General features: G+C 45.2%; 1 protein-coding gene across 1 annotated transcript in view; it reads right to left on the bottom strand.

Moving 5' to 3' along the window:
* CDH13 (cadherin 13) overlaps window positions 1-25,261 on the bottom strand; it is a 1,187,477-nt gene that overhangs the window by 106,775 nt on the left and 1,055,441 nt on the right. The window contains exon 10 of the mRNA XM_033219143.1: window positions 18,819-19,072. Within this exon, the coding sequence (XP_033075034.1) occupies window positions 18,819-19,072 (254 nt within the window). The remainder of the gene's footprint in view (window positions 1-18,818; window positions 19,073-25,261) is intronic.

The raw sequence follows: 25,261 nt of genomic DNA, 5'->3' as shown, positions 1-25,261 counted from the left end.
AAAACGGCACTTATTTATAGTATGAGAGCTGAAATAAGAAGGCAAAGTAAAAGAAGGCCTTGTTTGAGCTCAGCTGTGAATGTGCACATCAGGTGAACTCAAATTTTTCCCTGCTCTGCACTCCTCCAAGAATAACCATGAAAGCACCATAAGTATTAATGTTGGGGTAACAAATATATTTTATTGAGTAGGTGAGTTCACAGATATGGAATTTATGAATAATGAGGATCAACTGTAATTCAAGGCAGAGAGAATGATGTGTGCATGGTTCCTGAATGGGAAAGAAGCTTGAGGAAGAAAGGCTGTGTGGTTGGAGGAGAGACTGCCGGAGGAGTGAGAGAAGAGGAAGCTCTGTGCCAAGGCCAGCCAGGGGGCTTCCTGGGCCAGGGCAGAGGGTCTGGGTTTTACTTAGTGTGAAATGGGAGGCACTAAAGGGTTTCATCAGCAGAGATATGGGATCTGAGCTTCAGTTTAGCAGGATCACCCCGATGTGGATGGTACCTTGTAAGAATGAGAGACAAGTTAGGGCAATTATTGTCATCTGGGTGGACGATGGTGGTGACTTAGACAAAGTTTGTGCAGTGCAGTTGCAAGAACTGCAGAGATTCTAGATATATTTTGGAGATGAAGGCCAGTTGCTGTGTTTTACCAGTCTCTAGGTAATCTATGTTTTAAGTATTTGGGAATATTTATTTACTGAGCTGTAAAATGTTTCATCTTTATAACTTTAGGGTGAAGCGTCAAACAGTCATCACTTGCCTAGAGATTCTCCCTGGCAGCTGCCAAGTCCCCACTCCCAGTGAACTCCCTGGTGGGAGTTCCAGGTGGATCCGGTGTGGACTCGAGGGACATCTCCTCATGTGCTCACCCTGCTGGATCCTCTGGTCCTCCCACCTTTACAAATTTCAAAAGAAGCCCCAGACACAAAGAATATGAGTGAATGGGGAACAGAGATGAAATGGGCCCGCTGCACATGAAGATCCCTCCTTACACAGAATTATGAAAAGATATCACGGTTGTTTAAAGAACCTGCATACTCTACTGAGCATGATTTTTTGTTTTTTTAAACAGTGTTTTCTCTTGCAAAACAAAAGAAAGAAACGTTTCCCTGTTGAGAACTTCTTTGAGGCAGGTGGATCACGAGGTCAGGAGTTCAAGACCAGCACAGTTCCGTACAACAGTGCTGTTAACTTAGCAGGCAGACCCCAAATCAGCATATCCTGAGTCTACGCAGGCCCCAGGGTAGAGTGCACACTGTCCCCGGGAGTCGAACAGACCTGGGCCGGCCTGGCTCCTTCCATCTCCTGTCTTCTTTCACCAGCAGGTCTGATCCACTTCCCTAAAACAGCCAGGCTAGGTTGGCCGCTTTCTCTTATAGCCACACCAAATTGCTCAAGGTTACAATACAGTAGCTGGCATTTACTTTGTCCCAGGCACTGTTCCCTGAACCTTCTGCATTAAATCACTCTTCATTTCACAACAACCCTGTGGGTCTCTGATTACCCCCTTTATACAGGGGAAGACAATAAGGCTTAGGAGGATTCAGGAAATTATCCAAAGAAATTCACACTTAGATTCACACTCAGGAAATCTGACTCAATGACAGCCGTCCTTACCTCTCTGCTCCCAAACCAAACTGAAGCCAGAGAAGCGTGCCCTGTGTGTGCAATTACAACCAGACCCAATAGCTTGCTGTCTCCGACTTCTGTTTTTCAGAATAAAATTGGGTGTTCCATTTCTGATTTTAGTTGATGGATTTATGACAGCTTTCACTGCTGATAGCCACAGCAAAAATCACTGCCGCCAGATGCCTGTAAGAGCACGGGGAGGGAGTCTGGCCAGACCTCCACGGACTCAAGGTTGCTCCCTAGAGTCAAGGTTGCAGGAAGTCCCTAGGGATGCATTCTTCCCGGCTTGCTCTTTTCATAGCAGAGGCTCTTCCTGCCATCATCTGATGACAGGGATGGCTTGGCCTGCTGGACATGCACTTGTTGCATGGGTTGATGATACTAAACGCTTTTACAGGCTCTGTGTGTCACGGTTTCTTTCCATTTAACTATTTCATGGCCACTTCCCTGTGCATTCTATTCCTGTGATTGTGTTAGGGAGAACAAGGCTCTATCATAAACTTCCTAATTTTGCCAAACTTACTATAGGCAAACAGAGACTCTCGGACTTGAAGGATGTGTTTTCCTTATGGAAGCAAAGGAAACTGACCTTGACTCTTTTTATTCCATCCAAGATTCAGGCTGTCCCTAGAAACTACCCCAGAGTGGCTGCACAGGAAAGGACAGATCTCTGATCTCTTACAGCCTTGCAAAGAAAAACACAGAGCTGGCCGGACACAGTAGCTCGTACCTGTAATCCCAGCACTTTGGGAGGCCGAGGCAGGTGGATCACGAGGTCAGGACTTCAAGACCACCCTGGCTAATATGGTGAAATCCATCTCTACTAAAAAATACAACAATTACCAGGCCTGGTGGCACGCACCGGTAATCCCAGCTACTCAGAAGGCTGAGGCAGGAGAATCACTTGAACCCAGAAGGCAGAGATTGCAGTAGGCTGAGATTGCACCACTGCACTCCAGCCTGGGCAAGAGTGAAACTCCATCTCAAAAAAAAAAAAAAAAAAAAAAAAGACAAGAAAAAAGAAAAGAAAAGCACATAGCCCAGGGACCACAACTGCCAGACTAGTGCCAGACTTCCTGAGCACAAATCCCCACGTGTCCATCTTCCAGAAGTGTAACCTTGGGCAGATTTTTAATCCTGCTGGGCCTCAGTTTCCCCACCTGAAACATGGGGAGAAATAATAATATCTAGGTCATAGAGTCACTGCAATGGATAAAGAAGAAAAGAATTCAGGGAAGGTGTTTAGAACACTGTGCGTGGTACATAGCATTAATTTAACTGGTTAGCATTTTTAGCAAAAAGAGCATAATGTGTAGTCATTTACTAAAGGTGTCTCTTTGCGACTCGTAGGGGTGTTTTTGTAAAATTTTTGGTTTCATGCCTTATGGACTTGGTTTTTTTTTTACTTTCCACAAGCCAGCCCCGGGTACCTCACTGCTTAAATCTCATGATAACAGTCTCTTCCCCATTCCTAGTAAAATCCAAGGGGGCAGATAGAAGTTTCTAAATAATAAGTTTTGCCATCTGCTGTTTGCTTACCCGTAAGCAAGCATTCAGAGATGACAGTGCCAATGAATGGACGGTGAGCTGCTATTAAAGGTAGGAGATGAACAACTGATTCATGAACGTTTGCAACTTGGCCCTTTGGTGGAGGTAGGCTTGATTTTGCAGTTTTTCTAGAGCACACATATAATATAGTCATATTTTCTGCTAGTAAAACTGTTCCTAGTTTGGGCATTAGGATTAAATTTATCAGTATTTTAAGATGCTCTGCAAAGTACATCACACTGTGCAAATAACACCATGAGTTGTGGATACTCTGTCACCCAAACAAGTTTAGGATCCAGTTGAATGTTCGAAGTGAAGTGAATCAGAGGAGACTGTTCCTCTGAGCAAAAGAGGACATGACAATTCAGAACCTCTAATCATTCCTAGTCCGCTGTCTGTCAGGATTCATGGTGGCAAGCAACAGAAACCAGCATGGGCTATGTTAGGTGGAATAAAACAAGAACAGACCAGGTTGACATTAGCCATCATAGAATGGATAGAAAGCCAGAGGACAGACTGGAAAAATGAGTAGCCACCAAATAGAACTCAATGGGAGGGAGGGAGGGATTAGGGACCACCACAAAGAGAACAGCCGAGTTCTCATGTTGTGCTTCCCATGCAATGAACATGACCTCTGCTCACCCCCCAATCACTCATGAAAGAGCATCCAGTTTGCTGGAGTTGTCTCATGTCCCATATCCACTCCTGCCGCATTGGGAGAGAATGGGAGTGGTTACTACCTCCCACCAACACTGCACAAAACAGGGTTTTCTCCAAAAGAGGGTTTAGGATGCTATGACGGACGATAAAGGATGGGGAGCAGCCAGGAATGAAAAACATCCACTCCAAATCCCCTCCACAAATTTGAGTCTTCTGCAGTGCCCGTGATGACCTCCACAGCAGACTTGCTGTTATGACTGTCCCCAGCTGCCCTCTGTGAGGATGGGTGCTTATGATATAAGAGTTAAACATTTGCATATTCTGCCCCCAGACTAAAGAGTGTCTCTGTCACAAAACAGGAACAGGTGACATAGGCCAGCAACCAGGTAAACCTCTGCAGGACACAAAGAGCCAAGAATGCTACAGAACAGGGCTGTGACTTGCAGAGGACATGGTGTGGCTCTGGGCAGACCATCAGGGCAAGAGAAGGCACTCCACCCCAATGCCTCCCTTTGGGCTGGACTAGGGAGAGTCAAGCCAGGCCCTGATCTTGGTCACAAGTTTTAAGGAGACACTGAAAAACTCAATCATTCAGATAGATGTTTTCATGCAGTATTTTAGAAATCAAAACTAATGCAAAAATTAGCCAGGCATGGTGGCTCACGCCTATAATCCCAGCATTTAGGAAGACTGAAGTGGGCAGATCACTTGAGGTCAGGAGTTCAAGATCAGCCTGGTCAACATGATGAAACCTCGTCTCTACTAAAAATACAAAAATTAGCCAGGTGTGGTGGCACATGCCTATAGTCCCAGCTATTCAGGAGACTGAGGCAGGAGAATGCAGTGAGCCAAATTGTGCCACTGCAATCCAGCCTGGGCAATAGACTGAGACTCTGTTTAAAAAAAAAATTGCAAAAATTCATAATAAGCAAAACATCAGATTTTTAAATAAAGCAGGATCATTGTTACTGATTTTTCCTTTTGTGCCCAGCTCACATATGACTCAGCATGGCGCTGACGTGCACAAGCTGCTTTTCCTCTTTGGCCCATTTCTTCTTCTGTAAACTTAAAGATAGGATCAGAAATGCTGTGGCTCTGTGGATCCCTGGATCAAGAATAGAAATGAGTTCAGCCTGCGTGGCAGATGCTCTGGGCCAAGCCTGTGCCTACAACCTGGTGGACTAGGCAAAAGCAGATGCCCTTTCTGCAACAGACAGTTAGCAATGTTGAGTAAACTGTGAGCCTTTCACCCATGGAAACCCACAGCTAGGCTCCGAAGAAAAAGAAGAGAAATATCTGAATTTAACAAATATCTAGACTATAAAATAGTTACGTTTAAAATGATTGGGGAAGAGAACAGGGACCAGGAAGAAAGGATAGAACATAATTAAATAGAAAAGGCAAATGTGAAGAGTAGCTAAATATAAAGTCTAGAAATCTGATAGAGCATTATCTCATTAATATTTTGGACACCCCTGTGAGATGGGTGTGATCATCCCTGTCCTATAGATGAGGAAGGGATGTCGAACCTTTTGTGAGTGAAAGAGATGGAATTCAAATCCAGCTGTATTTATGCCAAAGAATTTTTTTTTTTTTTTTTTTGAGACTGGGTCTGTCACCCAGGATGGCATACAGTGGTGCAATGTTGGCTCCCTGCAACCTCTCCCTCCCAGGCTCAAGCGATCCTCCAACCTCAGCTTCCTGAATAGCTGGGATCACAGGCATGCACCACCATGCCCAGCTAATTTTTCTATTTGTGTGTAGAGATGGGGTTTCGCCATGTTGCCCAGGTGGGTCTCAAACTCCTGGGCTCAAGCAATCCACTCGTTTTGGCCTCCCAAAGTGCTGGGATTACAGGTGTGAGCCACCGTGCCTGGTCAGCTATGTACTTTTCTTTGCAAGGCTCTAAGGGGATTCTCAGGAAGCAGTGCCTCATGCGACACAGCACCAGGCAGGGCCACTCCTCCCAACATGAGAGTGTCCCAGGGCTGGGCCACAGCCCTACGTTCATTTCCCTCTTTGGGGATCATAGTCTCAATGATTTAAATTCTATCTGGATGTTGATGACACCCAGGCTTTTACCTCTAGCATAAACGCCCCCGATACCCAGCTCATGTGCTCCCTTTATCTACTTCAAACTCAACAAGAGCAAGACTGAGTTCCTGTACTTCCCTCCCCCAGGTTACTTCGCCACTTCTCCAGAGAGCTTGCAAAGCTCATAGATGTGCCCTCTGTGCTTTCAATTGCTTGGACAAAAGTCTTGGAGTCAATCTTTACTCTTCTCTCTCTCTCTCTCTCTCTCTCACACACACACACACACACACACACACACGGCACAGTTGGTTAGCAAATCCCTGTCACCAGTACCTTCAAAACATTCAGGGCCTGGCGCAGTGGCTCACGCCTATAATCCCAGCACTTTGGGAGGTCGAGGCAGATGGATCACTTGAGCCCAGGAGTTCGAGACCAGCCTGGCCAACATGGTGAAACCCAGTCTCTGCTAAAAATACAAAAATTAGCTGGGTGTGGTGGTGCATGTCTGTAATACCAGCTACTCCAGAGGCTGAGGCACGAGAATCACTTGCACCCGGGAAGTGGAAGTAGCAGTGAGCCAAAATTGTGGCACTGCGCTCCAGCCAGAAAGACATAGCCAGACTCTGTCTCAAAAATAAAACAAGAACAACAACAAATTCAGTATCTGCTGTTTCTCACTGCCTGCACTGCAACCATCCCTGCCCAGACCCATGTGGCCTCTTACCTGGATTACTATGGCACCCTCCACTCCAGTCCTGTGCTCTGCCTCTGTCTCCCTTTCTCTTAACTGCCCCTCTTTCCTAATCCCACCAACCTGCTTAACACTTTCTCCATCTTCTCCAGAGCATCGGCCTCATCTCCCACCTTCCCCCAACTCGCTGTGTGCTGGGCACACTCCTGCACACTCTGCCTTGGGGCCTTTGCACTTGCCTCCGCTACCTGGACCTCTCCACCCCGGACAGCTGTGTGGCTCACCCCCACTTCCTCCAGTTCTTCACTGCAGTGTCACAGCATTGGTGAGGCTTGTGCTGACCCCGTCTAGAGTAACGACTCCCCTCCTTCCTTCTCTGCTTTCTTTCTTTGCATTAATCACCAGCTACTGTGCCATTTATTGTATTTATCAATTCTCTCATTCTTTTTCTCTCTTCCATAGGAATATCATTTCCATACCAGATTTTTTTTTTTTCTTTTTTTGAGATGGAGTTTTGCTCTTGTTGCCTAGGCTGGAGTGCTGTGGCGTGATCTTGGCTCACCACAACCTCCGCCTCCTGGCTTCAAGCGATTCTTCTGCCTCAGCCTCCCGAGTAGCTGGGATTATAGACATGTACCACCACGCCCAGCTAATTTCGTATTTTTAGTAGAGACGGGGTTTCACCATGTTGGTCAGGCTGGTCTCACATTCCTGACCTCAGGTGATCCACCCGCCTTGGCCTCCCAAAGCGCTGGAATTACAGGTGTGAACCACTGCTCCCGGCCAACAGATACTTCTAATTGTTTCTGGGGCTGCTGTATCCCCCAAAGCCTAGAAAAACAGCCAGTATGTTGTAGGTGTGGGATGAATGAATGCAGAGATAGGTTCTCCTGCCACAGCCCTAGTCCAAATCCCTAGGTCCCCCTTTCACATGTGCAGACTACACGCTGGGACTCAAGAATACTTAGAAGCAGCCATATAAGGAGGTCGGATCTTCTAGTGAGGTTCCTGCCAACGCTATTGGAATGCATGAGGAAATCCCCAAATTAAGCCTTTGTAGGAGGACTGTAGTTTAGAGCCTCATCACTTGAAAATACAAGCTTTGAGATTCATTTGGAAAGCAAATTGGGAGCAGATGATGAAATGCATTTCTTGAATTAGTTACATGAGTCACCGCCTGTGGTTTCATTACCCGTGTGAGGGTTAATGCCATGATGAGCTCCTCGTGCTTGCTGGCTGATGGGTGTTGGTGATTGACAGACAAACTCAGATAATAAATCAGCTATTTTCCCTATGCAACTGACTTCGGTTGCAATCCTGAAATGTGTGGCTTTTTCAATCAGTGCAATGTTAGTAGCTTATGTAGCAATCCTCATCTATTTCAAATGGGTTTATTAAGAAAAAAAAGCTAAGTAGATTTAACAGCTTAGAAAATATTGGTCAAGGAACAATATTAACATGTGTCAATATTTTCTATATTGGTTCTGAGGATTAATTTCTAAGGCTGACAAGAAGGACCCTGATAATTATATTCAAATATAGCCAATTTGAAACCATGTTTTCAATAATGAAAGTCTGGCCTATGGCAAATTTATAACAACATATGTAGATGGATGTTAAAGAGGTGGTTGCTTTGTAAAATAGCCTTTCATCTGTTTACCCAAATGGCCAGATGTTTCATATTAACCAAATCGAGCACCTTTAATTGACATGAATAATGAAAATCTTCAGTCTCTGGACCATTATAAAAGCCAGGATTCCATTTTTAGCTAACAAAGCTCTTAAAACTTTAATAATCCCATAGTTTAATTTGTGAGGCTTTGTTTCCCCCAGCATCTTCATAACAGAAAATCTGACCACTAAAAATAAGATCTGTGCTACTATATTTGCATAAATAATTTAAAAATTCCACAGCAGAATAGGCAATAGAATGTATTGCTACCATAAACTTACAATGGAAGAATATCACTTTAATTAAAAATCACAAAGGCACTACTGTAAACAATCCATTTACGCTTCAAACTCTGTGCTTCTTGACTTAAGAAGGAAAAAAATATTAACTCATTAAAAACAAGAACCAAAACAATGACCTCATCCCAGATCCTTTTATTGAGGTCAGTAACCACATTTAATTAAGATGAAGCGTTAGTAATATAGTTTAGTACATGAAGGCCTTCTCTTAATTTCTCCAGGTAGAAATGTTATTATTTGGTCTTTAACTTCTGATTAAAATTTAAAAGGTGGGAGTCACCCCAATCTAAACTCTTAAATCTGGTTTTGAAACCTGCTTTTGGGATTAGAAATCTTCCTACCTCCCAATAAATGGTAGGCTACTACATATTTTTGAACTCCTATGTTTCTGAGAATGCCAGTGATGACAAAATTCACATTTTCAAGAGAGCTGATTTTTGCCTTTACTTCCAAAGGTCTTAGAAGATACAGAATAAAATGTCCCATAGCCAGTCAATGATGGGTTTTGCTTAATTTCCCATCATTTTTCATGATTTCCTTTGAATGAGCTCCAATATTAGATTAAACAAGGTGTTAAAGAAAAGGACTTGATGAATCATGAGAAGACCAGTAAAAATGGAAATTGGGCATTTTAACAAATCTTTTGGGGCTGAAATGTCATTATTCTATGTTGTATTCTTTACCAGTTTGAATGCATGAATGAATTCTACTGTAAAGTTAAAAAGCATCCAGGTCCGAAAGACTAGGAGGAAGGAAATGACTTAAAAAAGACTGAGTCCCAAAGAAATCAGGACAAAGCAGTTGTAGTTTTCAAAGACACGAGTATTTAATTTGGATCTGATTCAGATATTCTGTGTTCAAAGAATAGGCTCAATTTGGATCAAGGCTTCGGAAAAAGGGTTGGCTGATGGAAATGGCTCTTTAATGTAACTTTCATGGACTTGGAAAGTTCTGTGAGAGACCTGTACGTCCTTCTAAAGTCTCCCTACTAGGATTGGTTACCCTTCCTGGGATTGGTTTAAAACAAGGCCAAATGCAAATGTTTTCATGGTTGGTAGACATTAGTCAATGTTTGAAGATTAAAAGAAAACAAAACCTATGATGTGGTTTGGATCTGTGTCCTCACCCAAATCTCATATTGAAATATAATCCCCAATGTTGAAGCCTGGTGGGAGGTGATGGGATCAGGGGAGTTAACACCATCCCTCCTTGGTGGTGTCTTCAGGATAGTGAGTTCTTGTGAGATCTGGTTGTTTACAAGTGTGTAGTACTCTGGCCCACCTGCTCCGGACATGTGAAGTGCCGGTTCCCTGTTCACCTTCTGCCATGATTTTAAGTTTCCTGAGGCCTCCCCAAAAGCTGAGTGGATGCTGCCATGCTTCCGGTACAGCCTGCAGAGCCATGAGACAATTAAATCATTTTCTTTATAAGTTACCCAGTCTCAGGCATTTCTGCTTAGCAATTTGAGAATGGACTAATACAAGCTATGTCTACATTTTTTTTTTTTTTCTTAGATGGGATCTCACTCTGTCACCTAGGTTGGAGGGCAGTGGCATGATCTTGGCTCACCGCAACCTCCACCTCCCAGGTTTGAGCGATTCTCCTGCCTCAGCCTCCCAAGTAGCTGGGACTACAGGCAAGCACCACCACACCTAGCTAACTTTTTTTGTATGTTTAGTAGAAATGGGGTTTCACCATGCTGGTCAGGCTGCTCTTGAATTCCTAACCTCAAATGATCCACCCACCTCGACCTCCCGAAGTGCTGGGATTACAAGCATGAGCCATCACACTCGGTCATCCTATGTCCACTTATGCTGAAAAATGTGGGCATGCAGTCACCCCCAACCCAGCTGCCATTAATCTATTCTACCTGGTTACTGAGTACTGGTCATGCACCAGCCCTAATGCTGGGATTGGGCTGTTTCAAGACATTTGAGCCCTTAAGAATTTTTCTCTGTTTATGGTGGCCTCACCGCAAATTGTATCAAATGTACTAAAATGTACCCACACTACACGTGTTTGAAATTATTTTTATACTTTTGCTTTAGGAATTACTGTGCTATAAGAAATATTCTACTAATAATTACCTAAAATTTATCTGCCATTCTTGCAAGGTGAGAGCTACAAATAGTTTGCAAATGTGAAGACACTTTTGCAAATATTATATTTAACCTGCTAAAGTTGTCATGATTCCGTGGACAGTTGATATTTATTAATTTCAATTTTCCTGCTTTCTTTTTGAATTTTGGAGGCAATAGACTATGTATTCAGGTACCTGACATTTTTGTAGGCCCATGGAAAGTCTGAAGGTCTTAGTCCTGTGCCTAAAGTGCTTAACTAACTCAGTGGTACTGAGGAAGCTCTGGTGGTTCATCAGGGAAGGAGATAAAAAGATGACTGTTACTCTCTCTGAGCACAAAGTCTAGTGGGAAGATGGACAGTTATGCCAAGGATTGGGGAAGTGTGAAGCTTGGTGAAGTTACACTAAGAGATGCTCAAAAAGCCTTAAGCCAACATCAGCAGTAGGCGCAGTGGTGTGGATAAAGCTCCCATGTGCTCATTCACCACATTAACTCAGCCTCTGTAAACCCTGCTTGTGTGCTTTCCTCCTTTAACCATGGCTCAGGGAGATTCTGCTCTCCTCATCAGTAAAAAGGGAGACCAAGATGTTCTCATTTACAGGGTGGTTACAAGAAGACTGGTAACAGTGCTTTTGGTAAAGTTCTATATAAAAATGTTAGGTATTTTAATCATCCCAGCAGCAATGTTATTACCATCATTCTCAAAACCCATGTCTGCAGGGGGTTGTGAAAATCTTGGCTGAGTTTGGTCTGGCACCCAATTCCCTAGAGGCAGAGACCTATGCACAGCCAGGAGGAGAGCAGAGTTTCTGGGGAATCCAGCCATCTGCTGAAAGTGAGCCAGGCATGGTGTAGGGGAAAAAGCAGTTTGTGCCACTCTGCTCCATCTCCTTGGCTGGGGATCATTGGTTCTTAGTTCCCAAGGAAGCAATTTCTTTAATTCCTTCTTCCTCCCTCACTTTCTTTCTTCCTTTATAGGGACACCATCATTTGCAGCAAAAGTTCTTGCTGTTATGACGATAAGCTCCCTGGGAGGCTGTAGACAGAGTCTATTTCTTTCAACAGCGAATTCACCGCACCTGGCAAGCACAGTGTCAGGTCCACAGTGGGCTCTCCACAAATACCATGGCATGAATGAATGCATCATTGCAATCCATACGCTGTTCTCTAGCACTAGTCTTTAGCAACATCATCTATTATTTTGATTATGCAAATATCTAATATCACGAGATATTTTTCCCTTTTAAAATATACCCTGTAGTTATTTATTAAGTAGAAAGGTTCCATCTAAAAAGGCGTTCATGGCAGAAAGTGCTATCTACCTTACAATATCCATTCTTCCTTTCTTCCTTAGTAAAGAACCTTGGTTTAAAAAGCAAGACACATTGCTACCCAGTCAAATGACCATACTTCCCATAATCCCTTGTAGCTAGGTGTGGCCATGTGACCAATTTTGGCCAACAAGATTTAAATAAAAATGTGGTTGATTCCAGAAAGTCTCCTTAAAAGAGAGGGGGATTATCCTTCTTCTTTCCCCATTTCCCATCCTGCTGTCTGGAATGCAGATATGAAAGCTGGAGCACTAGCAACCATAACAGACCATGAGGAAGAGGATGCCAGTCTAGACATGGTAAAATAGTGAGCAAGTAGAACCCTGTGTGGGGCTGTGTGGGGCTGCCACTGTCCCTGGACTGCTATGTCTGCTCTAGACCTACTTTATGTGAGAAAAAAATGAAAGTCAACTTCTATCTGCTCTGAACCACTGTCATTTTGAATTTTCCTGTTATGTTCAGCCAAACTTAGTTCCCACAGATAAAATGCTTGACACATACTTGCAGGTCTCCCTGGATGAATGACCCTTTCCAAAAAACGTGTTGAGCACTGATATGAAATTTTACATGGGTAGAAACAATTTTTTTCTTCAACACATATCTTCTATATTCAAAGTGTAGGCAGAAGTCTCTGCTGTGGAATTTTTACTATAGATCCTGGGCAAGATGAGTTCTGTCTGAAAAATGTTTGGAATAGGAATTGTTACTTGGTTGCCCTTGATTGTAGAGAGAAAGAAGTGGGTCCTCCCCACTATTCAGAAGGATTTAGCTGCTGGCTGCCTCCCTAACGTAACCAAATTGGGATCTGATGGAAGGGTTAGTTCCCGTGTTTCATTTCACTGTTGGAGAAGGTTTAGTAAATGTAGTTACCTCCATTTTGCATAATTATCTTTGAGGTTCTTTTTTTTCTTTTTTTTTTTGTGATGGAGTCACACTTTATTGCCCAGGCTGAGTGCAGTGGCAGGATCTCTGCTTACTGCAACCTCTGCCTCCCAGGTTTAACAAGTTCAAGCAATTCTCCTGCCTCAGCCTCCCAAGTACCTGGGATTACAGGGATACACCAGCACGCCCGGCTAATTTTTGTATTTTTAGAAGAGACGTATTGGCCAGGCTGGTCTTGAACTCCTGATCTCAAGTGATCCACCTGCCTCAGCCTCCGAAAGTATTGGGATCACAGGCGTGAGCCACCGTGCCCAGCCTGAGCTACTCTTTCTAACAATAATGAGCAAACCAGTTCAGTTACATGAGTCCACTCCTCATTAGAGATACTCCAATATCATCAGGATATTTTACCTGGTGCACCTGGGGTGGGGGACAGTTGCTACCCTGAAAGCGGAAGCAAGTCTTATCATCATCACACAGGGAGAGGACAGAGTGGGAACCTGCTCTGTTTTAGGACCTGATGTACGTGATCTTGGAGAGAAGGACTTTCTAAACTGTGACATCAATTTAGAAATAATGGTAAATATAAATTTGACTGCCTAGACTTAAAAACAAAGAATTCTGTATATGCCAAAAAACATTAACAATACAGAGTAATACTTTTGCTCAACCAAAGTATTTTCAGGGACTTGTCTTCAGGATATTGATGATACATTAAACAATTTCACTACAAGCATGCCCGCTAATGTTTTAAAAAACTGCAAACAAGTGTAAACAACGTAAAGAGTCAACAACAAGGGAATAAATAAACAGATGAGTAATGGAATAATAGCACAGTATTCAGCAATGAAAAATAATGGCTATTTCTTGGGACAAAAAGCTGTTCAGCATATACTGGGAAATAAACACGGTGAGTTTTGAGGGTGGATAATGCAAGCCAATTTTGGTAATGAAGAACAGAATACTCACATACGTGACTGAGGGAGATAGACCCAAGTGGTGAAAAAGGGATTTCCTTGTCTGAGATGATGACAGATACTTTATTATCTTCCTGATTCTTACCTGTCTTTTCAAAAGTTTCTTCCAGAAACTATCTTAACTTTATAATAAGGATAAGAAGAAAGTGTCATTAAAAAGAAGAATTTCATCTGTCACTAGACCACTGCTGTTCATTTTGGTTTGGCTAATAACACAACGTGAAGGGCTTTTTAGCGAGTCTTAATAACCCAGGCTTTTTAGTGAGAAGATTCCCTCTGATGTTTGGACACCCCTTGTCTTTGGAGTCACAGCTTCCTTGGAGATCAAGGTACCCTTTGCTGACTCGAGCATTCCCTGGGGAGATGAGAGGGTGTCTAGCCGCGGTCAGCAGAAGAGCGGTGGTGCCCGAGACGTGCACTTCCTCACGCGAGGCAGGACGTGGCCCAGGAGCTGGACTTAGCTGGAAGTGTGTTCCTAAGTTGCGGTGGGGTTGCGGTTGGGGAGGCGGCTTCCCATTTTGACCACGGAAGGAGACCCCTCAGGGAGGAGGTGACAGTGGCCATTAGGATGGGCAGGCCCCGCCACAGGATCTCAAGATCTCAGGATCTCAGAATCCCGGTCTCTCATGGGGGCTTTTAGTTTCGAGGGCCTGATAAATAAGGTGAGATGAGATGGGGTTGTTGGAGCTGAATCACAGGGAATGTCAGAAAAGACAGAGATAGTGGGGTGGGGAGAGAGAGAGAGACAGAGAGACAGTCAGGCAGAGAGATAGAGGAAGGAGGAGGAGTGAAGCTGGATAGGTAGTCAAGGAAGTGACCATGTTCTCGGGAAGCAGCAGCAACTGTGGTGACCGCACAGCCAACAGAGTCAATCTCAGGATTTGCACGGTAACTGAGCTCATTCAAGCAAAGCTGTCTTCAATGGAGACTTTCCCCTTCAGAGAACATGCACATTTTCATTTTACCTGTTCTTAAACTGACTCTTTGCTCATCATAATCGTGAAAAACACAGCCCTGGGTGGAGATTTTAGATGCTAAAGAGACATGCGACATATGAATGAGCATGTACAGCTACCGCACAGGTGCACCCGGAAGACCACCCAGAACAGCTTCCTAGTAATGCCTCTTCCCACCTCCTTATGAATAACCATGAAGACTCCCAGAAGGGAGCCTCCCTGGTGTGGGTCTTTGCTGTCTCATTCTTGCGAGCAGCCCACCCTGAATCCTCTCTCTCAGAGTGTACTGGCGATTCTGCACCTAACTTTCAACATATTCTTTTTCTGTTGCAATAAATTACTCTATGCTGCACTTCTTTTGCTGTGTGTCTCTTGTTTAAATTCTTTTAAACTAAGAAGACAAGAACAGAGGTATCACATCGGCAGTCAACAGAAGGAAGAAGAAAGAGATATTAGAGATACTAAAATGTTATCAGGAGATGCTTGACTCCTGTTTTGTGGAGGAGGAGGAGGAGAAGAAGGAAGAGTTCTCTTTGAGATAAGTTTCTTCTTCCAATACCTATTCCCTGAAGAATCATTACAACAGCAGCAGTAACACCACGATGTGCAAGGCCGTTGCATCTGTCTGAGAAGACTGGGTAACTCAGCATAGACAATTAGATTAGAAAACTGTCTCCCTCCCTGGCCCCTCTCTGCAGCCCCTTTCTTCCGCTGCACACACAGGCCCCCAGGGACAGCACTTCTCAGTGTGCAGGATCAAAGGCTGCAAATAATTAATGAGCCTCTTTTTCCCAAAGAGCTCCCGTGACAACAGCTCAGCCTGTCGGTGATGTTATCCCGGCTTTACTCCAGGAGAGGAGGGGAAGAAAGGAAAGGAGGGAAAGGTGGTGGGGGGGAAGGATGGAAGGGGGGAAGGGAGGAAGGGAAACGGGGGGGTCCAGCCAGTGCTAGGCTGAGAAAGGGTCACATGTGGGCCGCTGTGGCTGCCAGCAGGAAGGAATATGCGTGAGGAGTGAGGCCAGAGAAATGTGTGCAATACACACATATGCACATGCACGGACACATTTACTTTGTTCCAAGGCTGGGAAAGGGATTAGTCCAGCCATCACTCAGCCAGGCCAATTTGTAAATGCTAGAACTCTTAGGCAGACCTAAGAGACACATTGTCCCTCCCTCCCCAGGCTGGAATCCTGTCTCAGGCAGCTGCAGAGACACATTGCAGCTCTATTTTCTGTGGGGTTCACAAGGTTGACCTTGGTGCCAGTGGCTCTCTGTGGTTCCTGATTACTCAGCATTTTTCCCATCCTCTGGGACGAGCCTCCTGCACTTCCTCGGGTAGCCGCCCCTGCAGGCCCTCAGAGCTGGGTGCTGGGGTCTGTGGCAGGCTTAGGCACCAGGAGTCGTGGCACAATCCATCCTGCTAATCTGCTTGGTTCAGAGAGTTGTGCTCACGACTCAACCTGGGCCTTGGGCTGGGCTACTGATTAGGAAGGAAGATGTTGCTTTCCTCTGGTAGGATCAAGGACAGATGTTGCTGGTGCCTCTTCCCTCTTCCCTCTACAGATGTGCAAATACGGCTGAGCATGGAGACAACCCAGGCGAAAGGAGAGCCAGATATGGAGAAGGAATATGGTCTGAGCACCTGAATTCCATCATGCTGGGGGCCTTCATTCCCATGGACTTTTCCATTAGGTGTGGTGACCCATGCGAGTAAGCAAGACCCCCCTTTGGCCTATGTCACTGTGAGTTGGGTCCTGGTTACTTGTGATGGAAGGCCACAGCTGTGATTATCACACTCGCTAGAGAAACAGGAAGATCCTCAGAACTTTCTGCGTTCCAGCTTCTCCCCATGGGTGTCACCTTGAGTCATTTCTAGGTTGCTTTCTCCGACCTCCTTCTCTTGCACAGTGGTGGGATCAAGTCCCTCGTCTGCCAGTGCTATTTAATAGTAACAGGACTTTGCTCCCCACGGCTCAAATCTTGGCCTAGATGCTCCTTAATGTCTCAGCTCTCCGAGGCGCCCCTTCCTCCCCAGGCTGGAATCCTGTTCCTAACTCAGTTTGCTGGGACTGCACCTGTGGCCTGCCTCCATACTCCCAGCAGCAAGCTTCATTTGCCAGACAGGATGTTCATCCCTCCTTCTCAGTCAGCCGCCCTCTGTGCTGGGTATCTGGAAACATCATCCCGATTGATCACTAGTCAAGGTGCCTGGAGCAGGGAGGCACATGACCCCAGTTCCAGCAAGGCAGAGCCGCCCTGGGAATGTGACCATGGGCCGAATGACACTAGAATGGAAAACAGCTGGAGCTGGTTTATTCTCGCTGTGAGATCCTGAACTGCAAGCCCGTCTGTTCCTGTGACTTAGAGCCTGAAGGATGCCCTAGCTCCTGTGCTACCTCAAGTGGGTTCTTTAGATATTCCTCCATCATATGTAGTATCCATAGGGTCTTCCAGCACATTTTCTCTTTTCCCAAGTCAGCAGAGCTGGTCTTAATCAAACAACTCAGCCTGACCTTCCTCTCCCACTGTCTGTCCCATCTTTGTGGGACATCTAGTCCTGGGTCCTAGACATCTCCATCCACCCCTCCTCATTGCATTAACTCTTTTATGACTGGCAGCATCCCAAGTTGTTCCAGCAATGGCAGAGACACAGGGTCCGAAACATCAATCTGATTTAACTCATTTTATTACCCTCAGTGTCCCTGCTTTCACCTCCAATTGTAGAAATACAACATGACAGATAAGCTCACCTGTAGACATCCTACCTTTGTCCAACTACCTTGTAGTCTGTTAAACTACCAGTTTTCCCATCTAAGTACTTAAGAGAGACTTTCTCTTTGATGTTTAAATTGTGTGTTTCCATTGTCAGATAGCAACAAGAAAAAAAAAGGGAAAAAAAGAATGGCTATTTCAGATTCACATTATTATAGGATTTGGTATTATTTCACATGCTTGTCTAGTTCATCTGGCATTCAGAAAGCTTAGCCATAAAAATAAATCCACTTTTGGGGTTGGAAAATAACTTTGGCTTCTTCTCCGCCAGCTTGCTCCAAAGTAAAGTGGTTGACTCAGTCCCTGTTGCACATTTTCAGGTGTTTCGAATCAGGAAAATCAGACATGTGTTTATTGTAAGTGTGTCCAGTACTTGATTCTTTGTATCTCACATGAGAAGAAGATGAAATTTTGGAGGAGGAAGATTAATAACTTTCCTCTGCAGAGACAGGCGTGCATTTGGATCTGCACGCTGATTTAAGTTTATTGTGAAACAAGGTGCCAACGAGGTTGTCTTTTATTTGTGAGTATTAGATGCACCACGGGTAGACAGCGACCATTTAATTAAATCTCATTATGAAAATGCCTTCTATCTAAACATCGGGCAGAGCTTAAGAAAGGAAGACAGAGATTTCTGAAGACATTATTATTATTATTAATTTTTGCCTGCCCCTCATCAGGCGGAACACCAATCCCAATGGTCTATTTCCAAGCACCAGGAAGTGACTTTGCTCCTTCCCCTCCCAACAGCTCAGAGTCAGTGAGCATTTAGCAGCCAGAAGGAGCATGAACTTTGCAGAGTGTCCTGTTTCCATCCTGATTCCTCTGCCACCAGGCTGGGCTGCTTGAGCAAGTACTGAACCTCTATGAATCTGCAATACTTGTATCTGTAAATGGAGTCAGCTAAAACATTTGTCATGAAGCAGTGCTAATGACAAAGTAGGCAAGTTTCTGAGATGCAGGAGGCTACCTGGAGTGGCTCCCTCCTCTCTCTCTTCAAGGACTGTGCTCAGGGCCAGCAGACCTGGCTGGTCATTTGGGAACACAGCCCTGAAGCTACTCTCCTCCCAGGCTGGAATCAGGTGGGAGCACCGCCCTCACCAGAGAGCCTGGCCCCCTGCAGCCGTCAGCCACAACCTCCTCTCAATGACGCTTTCCTCCCACTTGCCCGGATTGTTGACAAGTTTAATTTAATGGTATCTGCTCCTGACAACCAGCTTCTGTGACTGGAAAGGAAAAGCAATTCCTGCCCACCTCCCGTCTGTGGTTCCAGAGCCACTCACCCACCTGATGGTTTGATGCTGCAGGGAGTCGGGGTCCGTGGCATTCACTGTCAGTAGCACACTGCCCACGGAGATGTTCTCCTGCCTGGTCACCATCATGGGGTCTGGGTAGAAGACTGGGCCCTCGTTGACATCCAGGACAGTGATGTGGACAGTGGCTGTGGAGCTGGGGCCATAGGAGACGTCGGGTACGAGTGGGTCCTCATTTTCCACTTTGATCAGCAGGGTGTGAAAGGCGGAAATCTCATAGTCCAATGGCTGGAAAGCAGACAGAAGGGTCTCAGGATGCACACCAGCCACGAAGGGCAGGTGGTTTGCACAAACTCCCTCTGAAATTCCACGAGCAACAGTGGGCCTTCAGGGATGGAGCTGGGCTTTGGAGGCAGCCTGTGTAATTGGGGGGCTATCTTTAAGACAAAGAATATGAAACATGAAAATGTGAGATTAGGTATGGATGTTGGTTTTTTGTTTGTCTGTTTGTTTTTTATTAAGAAATGAATGACAACAGATGACTTGAGCCTTAGTGATCTGGGCAGTGAGTGACTTGAACCTTAGTGAGCCTCCCTCTGAGATCTTGTTAGGCAACTCCCTGGCAGCGGCGAGGCTTAAGCCTCCCTGCCTGGAACCTGTAACTCCACACCCCCGACACCCATGGGGACTCTGGTAAACAAGACCATAAAGCCCAAGCTTCAGTAGCTTTATAGCAAGATAACTGCCTCTGTGATCACAGTGGATCAAATGGAACAGGAAAACCGAAGTTTTATTTTTAATGTTTCTCTCTCACTTGCCACAGAGTCAAAGGGTCTCTATGTCCCTTCAAGTATAGCCTCGGCGCATGGTTTCTAGTAGAGTATGATGTGGGGAAAAGGATTTGTGAGTCTGAGCCATGTGGAGTTAAGCTGCTGGGCCCTGCCCATCTGAGGGCATGTGAAAATGTATGGGAGCATTTTCAACTGACTCGAGGACTCTACAGTCATTTGCCAGGCAGGGGACAGCAATACTAGACTCAAAGCTGTACCCAGGACAGTCCCACACAATGGTGGATTGTCCTCCCCCGGTGTCAACAGGCAACCTTGATGAGGACCACTCTAAGTGATTTTGCAAAGGGTGCCGATAGTACCCACCTCCCCCAGCCACTGTGTGGACTAAACCAGAGGATGTCAAAGAAACTCCATGATAAACATTAGTAATACAATGGTGCTGTCAATTGAGTGTCTGTCACTCTCTTTCCCAACCACAAGAGCACATGGTGTGGTAGGTGCAGGCATTTCCCAGAATGGGGCTCTGTCAGCGATGCATGGGGAGACATTTAGGTAAGACGAGGGCATACTGCTTCTGTCAAGTTATTTTCCTAATGCTTACTGGAACAAGTAGCTAACCCATCAGACTCATGCCATAATGGCTATTCTTGCAAGAAGGATAAGACTAAATGAGTCAAGAGATTTGATTTACAGTCAACTAAAAGTAAGCAACCACAGTTGTAGAGGTTGCAGTGGATGTGGGAAAATGAAAGCAGAGATGAGGACCATTGATGCTGGGGAAAGAGCTGGCACGAGGTGGGAGTGGAATCTGGCAGGTTGGGTCAGAGTGTCCTTAGGCAAATAAAGTCACTTTCATAATAATTACAGCTGACATGTATTCAGGGCTAAGCACTCCACACGTGGGAGAGTGCGTGCACACATACACACTGGAGATGCTTCCTGGTTGTAACTGGACTTCCTCTCTTCACCTAGAACAACTCCCAGCAGGGTTGGTAATAGGATTTTAAGAGTTAACAGATGCAAAGCTCTTAGTGCTGAGTGGCTGCACAGTGGTGTTTCGGTTCGATCCCTGTAACACAGCAGTAATTTACCATTCTATCCTTCCTTCTATGGATCCTAATAATGGATCTCTGTCCATCCCAAGTGATGCCAGAATGTGCAACCTCAGTAAAGTAAACTTCAAATCAGGGCCAGAGAGCTGCCATGCGTGGAAAATACAGCTATTCATCTCAATTAGGATCCTGGAGGGGACAGATCTTTGGCTTGTTGGGTCACGAGAACGCTGAAGGTGGGTCCTCTGAACAGCAGTGAGATGCCGAGCACCTCAGTCTCCCAAGGGCCATCTCCACCCACACCAGCACTAGTCACAATCTTGGCCTCGTTTGGTCTGACATCTCATTCCCCAGAGCCAGAGACCCATGCACAAACAGAAGAATAGTGGGGTTTCTGGGGAATCCAGCCATCTGCTGACAAGTGAGACAGTCAAGATGCTTGGAAATAACCAATTTGTGCCGCTCAGCTCCTTTTCCTCGGCTGGGGACCACTGGTTGTTTTTTTCCCAAGGAGACAATTCCCTCCCTCCCTCCTTCTCTCCTTTCCTGGGGACATCATTATTTGCAGCAAAAGTTCTTGCTCTTATAACTATAAGCTGCCTTGGAGGCTGTAGAGAGAGACCATTTCTTTCACCGTGAATACAGAGCACCTAGCACAGTGTCAGGACCACAGTGAGCTCTAAATAAATATCATTGCATGAATGAATGAATGAATGACAGTAATTCTTGTGCTTTTCTCTAGCACTAGTCTTTTGCAACACAATTATATATCATTTTGATTATGCAAAAAATCTAACATTCTTGGATATTTCTACCTTTTAAATTCCCTATTGTTTTAATTAAATAGAAAGATGGGTGGGGGTCAAGTCCTGGCCCTGACGCATCATAACGCTGGGACCACCAGCAAGTCACTGCCACCCCTGAAGTCTCAGCTTTCTCTTCAATAAAATCCTAGTACAGAGGATTGTTGTAAAGATCAGGGGACAGGATGAATGCTGAATATTTCCCATGGAGCTAGGCCTAGCATTGATATCAATAACAAGAAGCTGTGAAGATGGTGAGGAAGAGTGGGGAAGCAAGAGCTGCAAGAGTAATTTCCCCAGCCCCAGTTTTTCTCCTACGTTCCCAGGCTGACACTCCCTGAATGGAACGCCCTGAACGGAACGCTGGCTTTGGAGGAACTACGCCGTGGAGGATGCCACAGAGGAAGGGGAGCAGCGAGGGAGGGAGCCACGCAGTGAGAGGCTGGCCTTAGGAAGGGAGCAGGGCCACGCTAATGTTTATTTCCATTAGCCCAAGGTGGGATCTACTAACTCCAGCTGTACGATGCCCAGGGCCAGACCACCTCTAGCTGGTGACACATGGGTCTCTCTTCCTAATCCCCTCTGAGGGCTGTAATTGGATTAAGAAGCCCTCCATGATCTCACAAAGCACACAATCTTATTAATGTGCTTTGTCTGTTGCTGGGCCTCTGTGTCAGGGATGGGAGGAAATTGAAAATACTCCTGATGGAAGCTACCGAGAGGCAATTCAATTAATATTTTTTCAAGTGTCAAGAGAGGGTGTAAACCACTGTTCTGGGAAATTTAAAGCCTGGAAAAGCTGACTCACATGGGAAGGATGGAGGATCTGGGTTTGTTAGCTGGAAGACGGAGGATCCAGAACTGACTGGATAGCTATGTTTAGGTCTGTGAAAGGTTGGGGGAATCAGGGATACTTTCTGGATACTACTTTCTTTGAGGACAAAATAGAAAATAAACGTAAAATGCAGGGTTTATTATATTTAGCTGAAAGAATAACTTTCTGGTGGTTTTAGAATCAGTTTAGAAAGCAACTAAGGGTGTTTCTGATCTGAAGGTTTTAAACACGAAGCAGGAACTCATTTGTCAGAGCCACTGGGATTTCATCCTTTTGAGAGGCAGGACTGTACTGGAAACCAGCAGCATCCTGAGGCTCCAAATAGTTGTTCCGTATGTTGGATTACTAAGTGGTTAGGGCAGACCTGCTCGTGCTTGGCTGCCCAACAGCAATCACCAGCCCACCCTCTTCCTTACCCACTGTAAAGGTCCAAAGGCCAGATGTGGACTTTCTCAGCTTTCCTTGAAGTTAAGGAAAATCTGTCATCGGCCAATGAAACATCATGGGAAATTGGCCAGGGTACCCTTAGAAAGGATGTTTTCTGCCCCGATAAGAGGAGAGGGTCACATGAGAGCACCTTCTCTCATTTGCCTGGCTGCCTCCTTATTTCCTGCATTAGGACACAGCAATGGGAAGACATGATGCCTGGGGCTTTGGCAGCCACTTTATGTCCAAGAGGAAAAAGTCAAAAGCATCTGAGGCACCCCACTGCTGGCTCTCTGCCACCTGGAACTGTTGGCCAATCCTGGACTGGCTTACCTTCATCTAGTTATAAAAATTCTTAAATTCCCTTCATTAGTTAAGCCACTGTTAGTCTAACATTCTGTTACTTGCAGCAGAATGCATTCCTAATGGTTGCCCCAGTGGCTGGCACAGTGGACAGCAGCAGAGAGTGTGGCCTAACTGGCTTCTAGGAGGTGGTCGGGGGCTCTGCCTCACATGTGCTGAGAGATAGATAGAGCTCAAGGCCCTTCCTACTGACCAGGGAGACACCCAGTGTGGGATGAGGGAGAGTCTGAATCCCAATTCCAAAGCAAAGGAAGTCCACTCACTAGCAAAGCTGAAGTCAGCAAGAGCCTCAGCCTCTGTGGGCACCTCTTCCCCTGGAACTTGCAGGGAGGGTGGACAAGCTTATGGAAACCCCTTCCCCAAAGGCCATGCCCCTTGACAAGAGGTGTGCCCTGTGAACAACAGAACCACCTGGCACACCTCTCCCTCATTTTCTGACACAGTGGGTCTGGGGCAAGCCCAGAAATCTGCATTTTAACTAGCATTGCAGATGATTCTTCTATATGCTAGCATTTGAGAGCCATTGCATCATGGACCAGCGCAGGAATCTAGGGAGAGGAGAATGGCTCCTTCCTACAAGTCCTGTTTTTTTTTGTTTTTTTTTGGTTTTTTATTGTTGTTATTTTGAGACAGAGTCTCACTCTGCTGCCAAGTCTGGTTAATAGGGTGGTAGTCATTAGTCCATCGAGATGTCTTATTTAAGAGGAACATGTGGGTGATCTTACTTAGTTTTATGGCCCTGAAGTAAGAACCAGAGGCCAGGTAGAGTTTCAGAATAGTCACCCTCAAGTGTTGTATGCCTGGAGGGAGGAAGGTAGTACTCCTGAGCGGGATGATGATTTCTCAGAGGTTGGTAGATTCAGAGGCCAAAATTTGGTAGGGATATCCTTGTTGGTGAGGGACTTATTGACTGAGATGTGCTATGTCCAATGAACGAATGTATGTACTACATAATATTAAGGATTTCTAGTACGGGTCAATATTCGTATGGGTTAGGTTTTATTGTGTACTTGACAACAGTAGATGTGCGGTAGTTAATTAAGGAATTGTTAATACGTGCTTATATGTATGTAGACTAGGTTTGTAATGTACTCTTACATATGAATATACTATGTACAAATAAGCAATTACAGTACTGCATATTATTCATGGGGACTAGCAGTGATGCACGAAGTACATAAAAGCACTAATGTATTGGACAATGGCAAAGTTATTAGGAAACCCTGGCACTGGCCCTCTGTGTCCATGGCTGCTGCACTTTCGAAGCTGTAAAAGTCATAGAATGACATAGTCACTGGCTGTCCTCTGTGGCTAATCCTGAGTCTATAAAAGCTGTCGGGCAATTTTCCAAACCTTTTGAAGATAAAACTTGGGTAAATAGACATCTCCATCACACATCCTGGAGCTCAGTCCTCCCCAGAATGTGTTTGCTACAGCTCAAGGAAAATAGATATGAGCAAAACAGGATTTGGCAGGGTGCAGTGGCTCATGTCTGTAATCCCAGCACTTTGGGAGGCTGAGGCAGGCAGATCACTTGAAGTCAGGAGTTCAAGACCAGCCTGCCAACATCGTGAGACCCATCTCTATTAAAAATAGAAAAATCAGCTGGGTGTGGTGGCATGTACCTGTAATCCCAGTTACTCAGGAAACTGAGGCAGGAGAATCACTGGAACCCAGGAGGTGGAGGTTGCAGTGAGCTGAGATCACGCCATTGCACTCCAGCCTGGTGACAGAGCAAGACTCCATCTCAAAAAAAAAAAAAAAAAAAAGAGATTCCAGAGAGCTGCCTCAGTCTATCTATCATGTGAAGATAGAGAGAGAAGATGGACATCTATCAAAAAGTGGGTCCTCACCGGACACAGAATCTGCTGGAAGGTTGATCTTGGACTTTTCAACCTCCAGAACTGTGAGAAATGAATGTCTGTGGTTTATAAGCCACTCAGCCTTCATCGTAGCAACTCAATGGATTACAACAACAACAACCCTAAGAGGTAGGTTATATTATCAATCTCATTTTAGGGATGGGGAAACTGAGGCACAGAAAACATGGGTATCTTGGCCTAGGGCACACAGGGAGTGGGCAGCCACGTTCCTCCTCTGCCCACTGCTACTATCACTATAAATACGATTGATCCCTGCTGCTCAGGAAAATGGCTTCATCCACTAGAAAAGAAAATGTGTTCCCATGAAGGTCCTGGTCTCTGGCA

Source organism: Trachypithecus francoisi, unplaced genomic scaffold, assembly GCF_009764315.1.
Source record: "Trachypithecus francoisi isolate TF-2019V2 unplaced genomic scaffold, Tfra_2.0 Lachesis_group10, whole genome shotgun sequence".
NCBI lineage: Eukaryota > Metazoa > Chordata > Mammalia > Primates > Cercopithecidae > Trachypithecus > Trachypithecus francoisi.
Note: the sequence above shows the minus strand (reverse complement) of the source record. Positions and strands in the feature narration are given on the sequence as shown.